Source organism: Hyperolius riggenbachi, chromosome 4, assembly GCF_040937935.1.
Source record: "Hyperolius riggenbachi isolate aHypRig1 chromosome 4, aHypRig1.pri, whole genome shotgun sequence".
In the NCBI taxonomy this organism is placed as follows: Eukaryota; Metazoa; Chordata; class Amphibia; order Anura; family Hyperoliidae; genus Hyperolius; species Hyperolius riggenbachi.
Window position 1 is genome coordinate 333,418,056 of NC_090649.1, and position 15,268 is coordinate 333,433,323.

The 15,268-nt window shown below is 43.2% G+C and overlaps 1 protein-coding gene across 1 annotated transcript in view; it reads right to left on the reverse strand.

Moving 5' to 3' along the window:
- Window positions 1–4,629: 4,629 nt before the first annotated feature.
- Window positions 4,630–15,268, reverse strand: part of NUP133 (nucleoporin 133) — a 175,379-nt gene continuing 164,740 nt past the window's right edge. The window contains exon 27 of the mRNA XM_068231837.1: window positions 4,630–4,835. Coding sequence (XP_068087938.1) covers window positions 4,699–4,835 — 137 coding nt within the window. The 3' untranslated portion in view covers window positions 4,630–4,698. The remainder of the gene's footprint in view (window positions 4,836–15,268) is intronic.

Sequence of the window (15,268 nt, forward strand, 5' to 3'; positions counted from 1 at the left end):
ATGCAGAAACTTACACGCGGTGTGAACTTTTTCTATCCTTCTGTTCTAACAATTGGTTTATAGTTTATATTTGCCCACTATGTGGTGCTGTTGCGCCACTACTGTTATTTTACCTGTTTGGTGATTTCAATTTACTGTCCTTCAAGTCTAGAGTGGCAGCCTGTAGCTTTGTAAGTGCTGCCTCACAACAAATGGATTGCATACTCAGAGTTATAATATCTCTGCCTATGCTCTCCATTACCAAAGGCTATTTGCCTACTAATGAGATCCTTTTGATCTCACCTACCAGTTTTGTTTTAAATGTTTGGTATAACTACATGCATTATTCTAATCGTAATTTCTACACAGGTTTGCAGAGGCTTTTTAAAATTATTACTAAATGTGATGTTGCTGAAAGCATAAGAAGCACAGTGGCTATATTAATGATAAAGCGTAAAACTGGAAAACGAAATACTCTTACCTAAATGGCTTCCGTTAATATCCTGTCCCATAATGTAAAGGGACTTAATTCCCCTGCAAAACGAAGGAAAGCCTTCATCGATTATCAAAAATGCGCCCCTGATATTATTTGTCTTCAAGAGACACACTTCTCTACCACATCGGCCCCACGCTATTTCCATAAAAACTTCCAGCGTTATTTTGCTTCTTCTGCTACCAGTAAACATAGAGGTGTTATTACTCTGCTGCATAATTCTCTCCCACTGCGCATAGATAAGACCATTATAGATGACTCAGGGACCTATGTGATACTTTATGGGTTTATCCAAAACAAGGAAATATGCCTAATTAATTCTTACTGCCCCCCCGAATCCCCCATCCCCACTGTCAAAAAGATCCTCAAAGATCTGGAAGACTACCCAAGGGCACAAGTCATTTGGGCTGGAGACTTTAACATTGCCCCCAACCCTAAACTGGACAGATCATCCCCCACCCCCACAACTAGACAAATCCAGCAGTCAAAAGCCCTCCAAAACTGCATGTCTACACACCATCTAATAGATACCTGGAGGGAGCACAACCCACAAATGAGATCCTACTCATTTTACTCACATGCCCATAAATCATATTCTCGAATTGACGCTATTTATTTATCCACCTCTCTTATACCTAACCTAATTTACTCTAGAATCCACATAAGTTCCTGGTCAGATCATGACATTATTCTAACCTCATGCTCCTCCCTCACCACACCCCTGACAAGGCCCCCCTGGAGACTGAACGAAAGCTTACTCACTAGTAATGAAACTGTGCTTGACTTAGAAGAACATTTAATAAACTACTTTAGAATAAACGACTCCCCTTCCATTAAATCATCTACCCTATGGTTTGCACATAAGGCAACAATCAGAGGCCAGATAATTCGCATAGCTTCACAACACAAAAGGAGCAAGACAGAGCAACAATCTAACTTAGAATTTAAACTAAGTAAGCTAAAAATAGCGCATGCCCAGAACCCCACGCCTTATCTACACAGACAAATTGAGGCCACTCTAGCCCAACTAGGAGTCATATTGTCCTCGCGAACTGAAAAAGCTATGCGTTGGACGAGATCCAAACTATATGCACAGTACAACAAACCAAACACATGGCTGGCTAAGAAGCTAAGAGAAGCCCACTATGTGAATAAAGTGCTACAAATTCGCACCAAGGCAGGAAGTGTCACCTCAGACCCCTTAATGATCCATCAGGAATTTGCTAACTATTATACTAACCTATACGCACCTAAGCCATCCGCGCCTTCTACTCTCCATCCATATACTTACCTGAAGCAAATCCCACTACCATCTCTTAACCCTGAAAAAGCCACTGCCCTAAACTTACCTATCACTAGTGAAGAATTAAAAGAAGCTATCAAACGCCTCAAAAATGGTAAGTCCCCAGGACCTGATGGCTTCTCAGCCATCTATTACAAAAAATTTAAGACACAACTCATTCCTTATCTACTAAAATTTTATAATACAATCTTACAAGGAAAAACCCCCCCTACTGAATTCCTGCAATCTATGATTGCCGTGATCCCAAAACCTAATAGAGACCCCTTAGATGTTAAAAATTATCGCCCCATCTCACTACTTAATATAGACTATAAACTTTTCACCTCTATTCTTGTCACAAGGCTAAATAAATTCCTATCCCCCCTGGTCCACAGGGACCAGGTGGGTTTCATACCTATGAGACAAGCACCAGACAATGTCCGGAAAGTTGTGGGCCTTCTCCATGTGGCAAGGAGGAACAAAACACCATTAGCACTTGTGGCTTTGGACATGGAGAAGGCCTTTGACACTATTGATTGGGACTTTATGGTAAGCGCTTTACGTAGGGCTGGGATTGGAGGCAACTTCCTGCAGGCGATCAGTGGCCTATATTCATCTCCCACGGCACAGTTAAAACTACCCACTATTTCTCCCATTAACATACCGATTGGAAGAGGGACAAGACAAGGGTGTCCACTTTCCCCGGCGTTGTTTGCTCTGGTAATTGAGCCATTGGCAGAGGAAATTAGAAGATCACCTGACATACAGGGCGTATCCGTAGCAGGGAAAACATACAAAGCTAACCTTTTTGCAGATGATTTATTGCTAACACTCACCTCTCCACATGCCTCAATTCCGAACCTACTAACGCTGGTAAAAGCATTTGGTAAAACTTCGGGCTTATGCCTCAACGTCAGTAAAACAGATGTTCTCTTTACCAATGTCCCTCAATCCCAAGCCGAACATCTGACATCTTCTTTAAACCTTACATTACAACATAAATATATCACTTACTTAGGAGTAAAAATCTCCCCGGACCCAGCAGACCTATATGGCATAAATTATAAACCCATGATATCACGGTTGTTAAGCGATCTGCAGAAATGGAATCTCCCTATGATCTCTTGGTCAGGCAGAGTACAGGCGGTTCGTATGAATCTCCTCCCCCGACTTTTATACTTATTCCGAACTCTACCTATTATAGTAACTCAGAGCAACCTTAAAGATCTCCAAAATGCAATTTTCAAGTTTATCAGCAACAACAAAAAGAGTCGCATAAATCGAACAACTATGCTCCTAAATCGAAGCAGGGGAGGAATGGGGGTACCCAATCTTCTAACATATTACAGAGCAGCACAAATAGCGCAACTAGCACAAATACACTCTAAAGTTAACCCACCTCTCTGGACACAAATTGAATCCGATCTATTATGTCCATATTCTCTCCCGGCCTTACAGTGGTCTATGTCCCCCTTACCTCCTACAATAAAATATCAATCACCACTATCGGCCCACTCACTTTCCATATGGCGACCTCTTAGATTTAGAAAGCAATTGCAGTCGAAAATCCCATCTCTCCTCCCGCTATATAATAATCCTATGTTTAAACCAGGACTGGACCTCCGGGCGTTCAGATGGTGGAAAGATAAGGGGATCACCCACATCAAACATTTATTTATAAATGACAAACTTCCATCTTGGGACCAATTTAAAGCCAAATTGGAATTTCCCCCCTCGGAACACCTGGCAGCAATGCAGATTTATCACTTTCTTAAATCCATGGGCCCAACCAACTTTCCTATCCCACAACGCTCACCTTACGAAGCCTGGTGTGACCTTAGACCACTGGAAGGAGGCCTTATATCATTATTGTATTCCACTCTCTCACAGCCCCTTACACTCCAAAAACTCAAACCAATGTTAGCATGGGAAACGGAGTTGGGAGTTGAACTTACCCCGGAAAGATGGTCCAGGTGTTGCACCACCCTCTCTAAGGGTAGTAATTACTTCTCCCACATTGAAACCAACTATAAGGTCCTCCACCGAGCATACATCACGCCATTCCAATTACATGGCATGGACCCAACCAAATCAAAGCAATGCTTTAGAAACTGCGGTGGGGAAGGAGATATTAAGCACATATGGTGGTTTTGCCCGAAGGTGCAGAAATACTGGGGGGAAGTTACTTCGTTAATAAACACCGCGTTGGGGACTTCCCTGGCCCCGGACCCTTGTATGCTCCTCTTTGGCGATAAACCCCCAAAATGGAAACATCCCTATCATAGATTAGCACAACATGTAGCAAAAGCTGCCAGATCCCATATAGCCAAACAGTGGATGCAGCCAACACTGTCCATCAATCTAACTGATAATATTATACTTGATATTATGATCTCCGAAAGGATACTAGCTATCATAAATGATACATTCGAAGTATTTATTAAAACGTGGCAGCCATGGTTGAATGCTTCAACCTTATTGGGATTGCGATCCTGTGTATTTACGCTATGAATCTATGTAATAACCTCATGTTCACAATTTTCTCATTGCTGTCTCCTTTGCTCTCCTGTACAACACTTTCCATCAAAATAGAGTGCATGTATAATACCTGTTTACCTGTTTTATACCATTATGTTTATATCTAGCACAGCCCTGAAAAGGGCATAAGAACAAACGCTATGTTGTGTAATTGGTTTTTGTTAACCCAATAAAACTATTTGAAACTAAAGTAAATTCCAAGAGATTGGAATGGTTGACTGCAAAACAAAATGTTATTGTGAGTCAAGCTACCAGATATCTAGTGCTTGAACATGTTCTGATGTACAAAGGGTTGAAGATGCGAACCGAAAAAAAAAAAATCAAGACAAGTGACACCTAACAGACAAGGTATGGTTTTATTTAACAATATAAAATGCAGTGTACAAAATGTTAGCTTATGTAGCAGCTAGGCATGTTCCTCCAAATAATATTCATAGTTTGCCTTCAGAATAAACTCAAAATATCGATTTGACTTTAAGCTTCCAAGATCATCCAGCTGAAGAAGTGTGTTTACATCTGGTAAGTAACCTTTAAGGTCTTTACCTGTAAAATTTCAAGGAAAAAAATAAATTATGTACCACTACTTAAAGTTTCTTAGTAATGTTAGCGGCAAAAACGTTTTCAGATTATAAACTTAAATGATTAGTGTTAAAATTATATTTTACAAATATATAAAGGGTGCAATCAGGATACTCAGCCAAATACTGCCTGACACTGAATTATATGAGATGAGCGGAGTACGTCACTTAATTTGTTAAAGCCAGTTATCCTTTATGCAATGGCGGCCTGACCCGGTACTAACAGTTACTACCTGACTGGAAAATAATCCGGGAGTAATTATTTTACCACCTTGCACCACTTGAATTTGACCAAAGTTCAGCAGGAATCAAGTTGAAACTAATTGGATTGCTGCTACAACTATCTTTGCTCCTCACACTAGTGATAAAAATGACCGCCTTCCCTGATCAAATTAAAGGTGGCCACACACCATATCATTTTTTAAATATTTTTCCAATTGCAATTTTTCTGACTGATTGTAACAAATCCACCACTCCCGATGAACTTTTATTGAACAAAAACAAGAAATCCATTCAGATTTCTTGCTCAAATAAAAAATAAAAAAAAAAGCTTTCGACTTTTCTGAAAAATTGCCGTAAAATCGGATCATTTTATTGTATTGTGTGTGGCCACCTTTAGAATCAACAGATCAACCAAATTGATCTCCTGAGGTTGTAATGTATTATCAACTATCAACTGAAGGGCCGAAAGAGAATGGCGGGATAAGGGCATCAATTTGATTACCGTATATACTCGCAAGCAAGCCGAATTTTTGACCCCCCAAAAGTGGGCCAAAAGTTGGGGGGGTCGGCTTGCTTGCGAGTCATGGGTGGATAGGTGCTGTCCCTCCCCGCTCCCCCCGCGGCTGCCGCTGCTATTACCTTAAGCGGCGCCGCTTCCTCTATCCCCGTCCTCCTCCGGTAAGTAACTCATTCACAGCAGCGCGCCCCCCGCTGCTGTGATGACGCAGGAAACCATAGAGAGCGGTTCCCATAGTAACGGCATCGCCGCTACAGGAAGCCGCTCTCTATGGTTTCCTCGTCATCACAGCAGCGAGAGGCGCGCTGCTGTGAATGAGTTACCGGAGGAGGACGGGGATAGAGGAAGCGGCGCCGCCTAAGGTAATAGCAGCGGCAGCCGCGGGGGAGCGGGGAGGGACAGCACCTACCCACCCACCCATACTGGGGCACTATGCTAGCTATATGGGGCACTATGCTAGCTATATGGGGCACTATGCTAGCTATATGGGGCACTATGCTAGCTATATGGGGCACTATGCTAGCTATAATGGGGCACTATGCTAGCTATAATGGGGCACTATACTAGCTATAATGGGGCACTATACTAGCTATAATGGGGCACTATACTAGCTATAATGGGGCACTATACTAGCTAAACTGGGGCACTATACTAGCTAAACTGGGGCACTTTACTAGCTATACTGAGCACTATACTAGCTATACTGTGCACTATACTGGCTATACTGAGCACTATACTGGCTATACTGAGCACTATACTGGCTATACTGGGCACTATACTGGCTATACTGAGCACTATACTAGCTATACTGAGCACTATACTAGCTATACTGAGCACTATACTGGCTATACTGAGCACTATACTAGCTATACTGAGCACTATACTAGCTATACTGAGCACTATACTGGCTATACTGAGCACTATACTAGCTATACTGAGCACTATACTAGCTATACTGAGCACTATACTAGCTATACTGAGCACTATACTAGCTATACTGAGCACTATACTAGCTATACTGAGCACTATACTAGCTATACTGAGCACTATACTAGCTATACTGAGCACTATACTAGCTATACTGGGGCATTTTACTAGCTATACTGAGCACTACCTACCTATACTGGGCACTATACTAGCTATACTGGGACATACTGGGGGGATCACGCGGCCAGCGTTTCCTACCCCCGGCTTACATGAGGGTCAATCATTTTTTCCCTTTTTTTGGGGTAAAAGTGGGGGGGTCGGCTTACATGCGGGTCGGCTTGCTTGCGAGTATATACGGTACACTGTTTTAGGATACATACAACCACCTATAAGAAAAGTTTCCTTGTTTTTGCTCACTAATTAAGTCAATCTGATAGTTTGTCTTAAACAAACAATGTTATCAATTAGGGAGTTAGTATGGGTTGAGGTGAACCAGTGTGAAAACCATAAGGAACAGTCCTCCACAGCTGTGTCTACAACCTGAAGCTTTCTAATTGGCCGAATAGTGTGGGCGTCTTATTACTACAACCTTTGAAAGGGTGCTGTCCACCCAATCATGCAGAATTTCCCTATGGACTTTCATGCTGGCTCACCACAACCATACTAGCACCTCAAGGGTTACCTGTACTTGTTTAAAGAGAATCTGAAGTGACTTTTTTTCTTATTTTATCTAAAAATCCTGTTAAGGCTATAAATAACTGGTCTCCTACAGTATTCCAGCTGTAAAACGAGTGCCCCCTCTCCAGATAATCATCTTAATCTCTCGACGACTTTCCTGGTCACAGAATATGCTACCAGGAAGAGAACAGGAAGAAGTAGAGCTGTTCTCAGGTGCACTGCCTCTCTCAGTGCAGACGGACGTCAGTCTCCGCCCCCTTCTAATTCATGCCGCCCTGCAAGGCTGGCTCCAGAGGCTGAGATGTCTCACAGCAGCAGCTTCTGTCAGCAGCTTCTCAGCATGAGACAAGCTGAAGCTGCAGCTCTTCACAAACCTGTGTATTCCAAATGTATGTGTATGAAAAGGGGGTGAGATTTATAGAGATGGATGTGGCATACATAAAACAAAGCGTACTTTGCAAAAGCTTTGTTTTATGTTTGCCACGTTCTCAGATTCTCTTTAAGTCAATAATAATAACTACCAAGTCATTTTGCTATGCATGACCTTGTGGTTATAGAACAATAGGGTTCAATTTTGCTGAACAGCTGCATGGATTTCCTGTCCAATTCGGGAACCAAAATAACCATGCCACATTAGAAAGAGATGATTTACCTTGATTAACAACAATATCTGCAGTTAGTGAATGTAGTTGTATTGGTAGAGTTCTTTATCATTGCGTTGTGGCATTGGTTTTAAAGGGATATTCTACAATTGCCTTGAATTCCTAAGTTCATGTTTGTTTGCCTTTTCTCAATTGAGTAATTACTGTATATTATTAGACATCTGGGTTAATCGACTACTTCATTTTTTTTTTGTGATATACTGTACGCCCGATCCAATTCACTTTTTCACACAAGTTTTCTCCTACATCTGCCCATAATTCATACCCCTGGCAAAATTTTACTTAAAGTTACTTTTATTCAGCCAGCAAGTAATTTTTTGATGGGAAAGGGCATAGATGTCTCCCAAAAGATAATAAGACTATGTACAAGAGGCATTACTGTGGAAAAAAACATTTCTCAGCTTTTATTTACATTTGAGTGAAAAGTGTCCAGTCCAAAATTATTCATACCCTTCTCAATAATCGATAGAAAAGCCTTTATTGGCTATTACAGCAATTAAATGCTTCCTATAATTGCAGAACAGCTTTTTGCATGTCTCCACAGGTATTTTTGCCCATTCATCTTTAATGAGCTCCAAATCTTTCAGGTTGGAGGGTCTTCTAGCCACCTCGATCTTTAGCTCCCTCCACAGATTCTCAATTGGATTCAAGTCAGGACTAAGGCTAGGACACTCCAAAACATTAATGCTGTTGTCTGCTAACCATTTCTACACCACTTTTGCTTTGTGTGTTTGGGTCATGCTGAAATGTCCACTGGTGCCCAAGGCCAAATTTCTCTGCAGACTGCCTGATGTTGTGGTTGAAAATCCTCATGTATTGCTCTTTTTCGATGGTGCCATTTACTGCGATTAGGTTCCTTGGTCCACTGGCTGAAAAATACCCCCAAAGGATTACGTTCCCACCACGTTTAACAGTAGGGATTGTATTCTTTGGGTTGAAGTCTTTTCCTTTTTTACACCAAATGAAGGAAACATCATTGTGACCAAACAATTCAATTTTTGTTTCATCTGACCAGAACAGAAGTCGACTTCTTTGTCCAGATGAGCATTTGCAAAGGCCAAGCGAGCTTTTGTGTGCCTTATCTGGAGAAGTGGCGCCCTCCTTGGTCTGCATCCGTGGAACCCAGCAGTGTGCAGTGTTTGTTGGATTGTCTGCCTTGAGACATTGCCACCAGCAGAGCCAAGATTTACCAGGATGGCCTTGGTGGTGATCCTTGGATTCCTTTTCACCTCTCTCACTATCCTCCTGGCCAGCACAGGTGTCACTTTTGGCTTCCGTCCACATTCTCTAAGATTTTCCACAGTGCGGAACATCTTGTATTTTTTAGTTTCAACAAACTTTTATTGGGCACTGAAGTGCCAGAGTTGCATACACAAAAGAACATAGTAGCATAGTACAGAAAAGTTTGTGTTTGCCCAACATGGGCCTTTGAAAGGCATTTTAAAATACATGGAATTCAAATTACAATTACGCTCTCAGTGAGATGACAGATCGGGTATGTAAGACATTATAAGGTAAAAACACAGGCATGGATATAAAGAGGGTCACAGCCGGTTCCACCGAGAAGTTACAAGTGATTGTATTTTGCATTTGAAGGTGTATTAATGAGATTGTTATGACTTTCAGGTATTAGGGGTGTTTACAGAGGAGGAATAGTGGAAGTGGGTTAATCAGTTTGTGGATATATTGTGAGAGCCCAATCAGGCAGAGGGGTTGAGACTTAATTGTGTTTGAGTCCCTTTAGATAACTTGCAGGATGCCCAAGGTTCCCACACCTTCTGGAACTGTGGCAGTCTATCGTTAATAATAGCATTAATACGCTCACAGGACATTATAATATTTATTCCCTCAAATACTTGTAGGTATGCAAGGTGGGGTGAATTCCAGTTAGCAGCTATATGTGACTTAGTTGCAGAGATTATGAATTGGACAAGTTTGTGCTGGGCGTGCAACAATGCTTTTGGTTTATAGCCTAAGAGGAAGATTCTTGGATCGAGTGTGATGGGTTTAGGAATTAGTTTGTTAAGTAAAAGACAGATCCTTCCCCAGAGGCGGGAGACCCTTGGGCATGAGAACCATATATGGTACATAGTACCTGTAACCTTAAAGCCTCTAAAACAAAGAGGGCTTTTTGTGGGGTCGATTTGGTGTAATCTATGGGGTACTAGGTACATACGGTGTAGCAATCGTAGAGACACTTCTGTTATAATTTAAGTAGGCCTCAGTTATTTGGCCTGAGTTTTATGTAAAAGGCTTGTCCGCAGAGTATGCCTTTAAAATAAATAGAGTTTCTTGTGATGCAGGCAGAAGCATCTCAGTGTCTGCGTGAAGCAGATGATACACGCAGATACTGAGAACATGTTCCTGAAAGAAGGCCACAGGCCTACACTGACCTCAACATGTACACCACAAGAACAGTAAACATAGGTCATGTTTTCTAAATACCAAATTCTTGTAAGTAAGGCAAAAGCATCATTAAATATTAATCGAGTAGGTGGGTATCGTGACACCACGAGGGGTCTAAGCCAATAGTCCGGTCTGGGGGATGGCGAAGATGAGGTCACATTTAACTCTTTCCTAGTCGGTATTAAAGACCCGGGACGGGCGGACAGAGCGCACTCTGATTCCTGCTCTGCTTCCTACTTCATGCTATCTAGATGCTGACTGGGACCTCTTAAGTATTTTCATTCTTTATGTAATCTGATCTAATGTATGCCGTACATAGGAAGTCTAGAGTAACGTAGTATAGAAAGAAGGTAACTGACTAACCCTCAGGAGGAAGGTTAGTCAAGAGCTGTAACGCCAAGACCTTAAACATGCGGATCTGCTTTGCTAGGATTTGATGAACTGTATCTGTATATTTGTGTAGTGAATAAACTCCTTAAATATTGAAGAAGCCCGAGAAAAGTCTATCTCCTGCTTGCTGTGTTGAGAGTCAAGTTATCTCACAGTCTGTGAGACGCAACTATAAGAAGTTGCTGGTGCCGGATCTAAAGGTGATTTATAACAGTGGTGCTGAAACCCTTCACTGTCTAGCAAAACAGGCAGACGGGCCAGGGTCCGAAGTTTTCAAGATATTCCACAGCGACACAAGCGGAGTAGACACGGACTGGAAAGCTTATCAAGCTGATAAGTGGTGTGCGTGAGCCAGCACACGAGCTGCAATTCGAGGAAACCAGCGGCGAAACTCTTGGACGTTAAACTTAAGCTGCAGGTGCACATGCAGCAGTTAAAAGCCTAAACAGGATCGGGAGATAGGAACGCTCCGAGGCTACGGCTCGCAACTGCCGCGGGAGATACCGATCCACTGAGGGGGAGTGGGGGCCCACTCAGAAGCTCCAGGGGTCCAAACAGAAGTATCGCGGGAAAAGTTGCACAGGCTGGTCGAATTGGCAGGCGTACAAAGTCCAGGATCAGGCAAGTATGATTTAGAGGTTGTTATATTGCATTATCTTTATTGTATTTTAATGTGTTCAGTGTTCTGTGCAGCTGCTGGAGGCTGCATACGTCTTCTCCCTCCCGTGAGAGGTGGGAGGGGGTTGGGGGTAAGGTGGGGTGCAGCTTCGGTGTAAAGCGTACATAGTACTGGCTTTAATGTTCCTGTGTTGCATGTTATGGCTGACATAGTGAGTATATAATGTGTTTGTCTGTTCACAGGCAGGATTTTTTTTTAGCTGGACAGATGTTAACTGTTTTTTTTTCTTCTTTCTTTTAGCGTTCTGTTAGTAGGTTGTATACACGTGATTTTTTTTTCTCTCTCTCTTCCCTTTGGTTTGTTAGCAATAGTATGTTACGGTCTGACCAGTGTACTGATAGTCTGGGAGTGATGCCAGCTGGGTTTCAGTTCAGAGGTTTGCGTAGTGTCCCCCGCAAAAGGGGGGCTGCAGTTTACAGTGGATGGTGGAGAGAGAGGCGGGTAGAGACTGACAGAGAGGAAAGCAAGGGAGAGACGCAGTTCAAGTTTCAAGCTGTGCGTCTTTAGCAGTTGTAGGGTGAATAGCATTGATTAGCTGTGTGAGGTATGTTTTTTTTTTTTTTTCGGTGAGCTGGGTAGACAGGAATGCACAGCCCACGTCTCTGGGTCGCTTTGAAGGTATGAAACAGTTTATAGCCACAGCTGAGATAGTGGGCGAGGTGCTACGGTACTCGGCCGGTTTTTTTCGGTCAGCATGTTTTTTCCTTCTGTCCGTAGGGGTGTTGGTGAGATGCTCTGCAGGGTAGAGCCTGTAGTTCAGAGATGTGTGTATCGGGAACATCTGCTTAGGTTTCCCTGAGAGGGGGGGGGGGGGAAGATAAGGGACTCCACGAGCTACGGTGGAATTTCTGGTATTTCTTTTGTGGTTATGTTTTTCCATCCGAGAGTGTATGTAGCGGAATGCTGATTTTCTGCAATATGTATTGATGCTATATGTAACTAGGCATGAAATGTTTGTTCTGTTGATTTTGTTTTTTCTCCTAATGTATATAGGATTAAGAGGTTGCTATGGGAGATTGTATAGCAGCCATCTTAGCTGGCAGTCCAGGACTCAAAATGGCGGCATTGGGGAGGGCCCGCCCCCACGAGTCATGGCCCCCACACATCATGGCAGGGGGGAGGAGGGGCTGGGGGATCCACGTCACGTCAGGCTGTGCTCGCGGCTCAGGGCAGAGCAGCTGAAAGGAAGGGGGGTAGAGATAATGAGACATTCTACTGAGTATCTCGTATCCCAGAGTATTTCCCCAGAGCCTGGGTCCAGGGAAAGGAATGCCAGAATACGTGCACCAAGCAGTTGCTGCGAGACTAGCATGGTCACGGATAGGAAGTGTTTCCCAGCTAGGTGCAGGGAGACACGTAGAAGTCAGATATTTCCCAGGGTGGGATTTGCAAGCGCAGTGCAGATCAGAAAAGTATCTGTAGTGGGTTAACGGGTGGTGCAGCATGAGTTCCCAATAAAGGGGGGACAGTGCATCAGGGGGTGCCGGAGTTGGATAAAAGGGAGTTGACCAATCCAGGGATCCGTCGCTGCGGCTGCAGAGCGGTAACATTTTTTCTGTTTTTTGTCGTGGACAGGGCCAGAGCTTGACTAAGAGGTCAATGCTGGGCTGGGACTGTTTGTGCGTTTTTCTCGTCCACTGATTGGTCAAATATGTTTTTTCCAGCTCCTATCAAGTGTAGCACAAAGAACAAGAACTGGCAGCAGTTCATGGGGCAATTATAAAGGTGAAAGAATTGCCATTTACAGAGTGACAGTGTATCAGTACAGGTTTGCCATACGACTACCTACCAAGTGGGCATTCAGGGATCTACATACAGGCATTTGACGCTGGAATGCTTAGCCCTGCACCCTGTGTAGTTTAAGTGCAAAGTGCTCCTTCCTACAGGGAGGCAGCCATTTTTTTTGTAGTATGGGGGTAGTAGCATGGCAAACATTGGTCAGAGGGTACAACACACAGAACTTCTAGCAGAGCTGGTATCGCAATGAGGTTCTAGATAAGTGAATGCGAAAATGAGTAAGAGCATTGCAGGCTCACCTGCAAAGCAGCAACAGGTGTGTGGCATCCGTAATTTGTGCATACGACGGCCGCGTATGTACAGGGGGGGGGGGGGGGTGGAGAGAGCTTGCATTGAGGTGAGAGCTTCCAAAGGTGAAGTCCGCGGGAGCATATTTTACACAGGTAAGTACTTAGGATAGTACTTAGGTAGGGGAGAGAGGTTTAACTCCAATCTACCAAAAAGAGTAAACAGAGTTCATGAGACCCATAAAGCAACGAGATCAATTACGGTATATATTGCTCAATCTAAAGTGTACAGAGTACAAGCTGCAGGGCGAATCCCAAATCATTAATAAGAATTGATTTGTTTGTATTTCGATTTCAGGAGTTTGGCAATATGGACTCGAGACAGCTGCAGTGCTGGCAGCAAAGATGGAGATGTCAGTCGGATAAGCTAACTATGAGCTCTGAAGCGAGATTTATTCTCGCTTCAGAGTCTCTTTAAGGGATATATAGGGTTACGGGTATAGGTGTAGCAGTACCTGTGATGGAGCTGATTGTATAAAGGCGCTCTTTTAGAAGGCACCTGGCACTGCTCCGTTGTGTAACAGACAAACGAGTTTCACTTTTCTGTGGTCATGCAAGTTTGTGAGTGATACGCAAGTGACGCAAATGCTGAGCATGTGGTATAGAGGGACTTAGAAGTAGGGCATCCCCAGAGAGTCTGGTTACAGGAAGACCAAGAGGTCTTGCCCTCTCTCCCAGGGATAACCGCCTAGAGCATAGAAGTTGTGTGAGCACGAACATCGAAAAGTGAAACATAAAGAAACCAGGTACTGCTGGGTTCAGAAGTTGGGATCTGCGGATCAAGCCATTTTAGGGGGGATTGTTATAATTTAAGTAGGCCTCAGTTATTTGGCCTGAGTTTTATGTAAAAGGCTTGTCCGCAGAGTATGCCTTTAAAATAAATAGAGTTTCTTGTGATGCAGGCAGAAGCATCTCAGTGTCTGCGTGAAGCAGATGATACACGCAGATACTGAGAACATGTTCCTGAAAGAAGGCCACAGGCCTACACTGACCTCAACATGTACACCACAAGAACAGTAAACATAGGCCATGTTTTCTAAATACCAAATTCTTGTAAGTAAGGCAAAAGCATCATTAAATATTAATCGAGTAGGTGGGTATTGTGACACCACGAGGGGTCTAAGCCAATAGTCCGGTCTGGGGGATGGCGAAGATGAGGTCACATTTAACTCTTTCCTAGTCGGTATTAAAGACCCGGGACGGGCGGACAGAGCGCACTCTGATTCCTGCTCTGCTTCCTACTTCATGCTATCTAGATGCTGACTGGGACCTCTTAAGTATTTTCATTCTTTATGTAATCTTATCTAATGTAGTCTAGAAAGAAGGTAACTGACTAACCCTCAGGAGGAAGGTTAGTCAAGAGCTGTAATGCCAAGACCTTAAACATGCGGATCTGCTTTGCTAGGATTTGATGAACTGTATCTGTATATTTGTGTAGTGACTAAACTCCTTAAATATTGAAGAAGCCTGGGAAAAGTCTATTTCCTGCTTGCTGTGTTGAGAGTCAAGTTATCTCACAGTCTGTGAGACGCAACTATAAGAAGTTGCTGGTGCCGGATCTAAAGGTGATTTATAACAACTTCTATGTTTGTGGTTTGCAGGCTTCCCCTAGATAGGGTCTCCATGCACTGGGACCATTCATAGTCATCAAATTGAATATGAAGGTCAGACCCATTGTTTTTTATACTGGTGCGTGTAGTTGGATGGTGGGGCGTTAACATCTTGTATTTTTTAATAATACTTTGCATTGTAGCCACTGGAACTTGAAAACATTTAGAAATGGCCTTGTGGCCCTTTCCTGACTTGTGAGCAGCCACAATGCGCAGCCGCAGG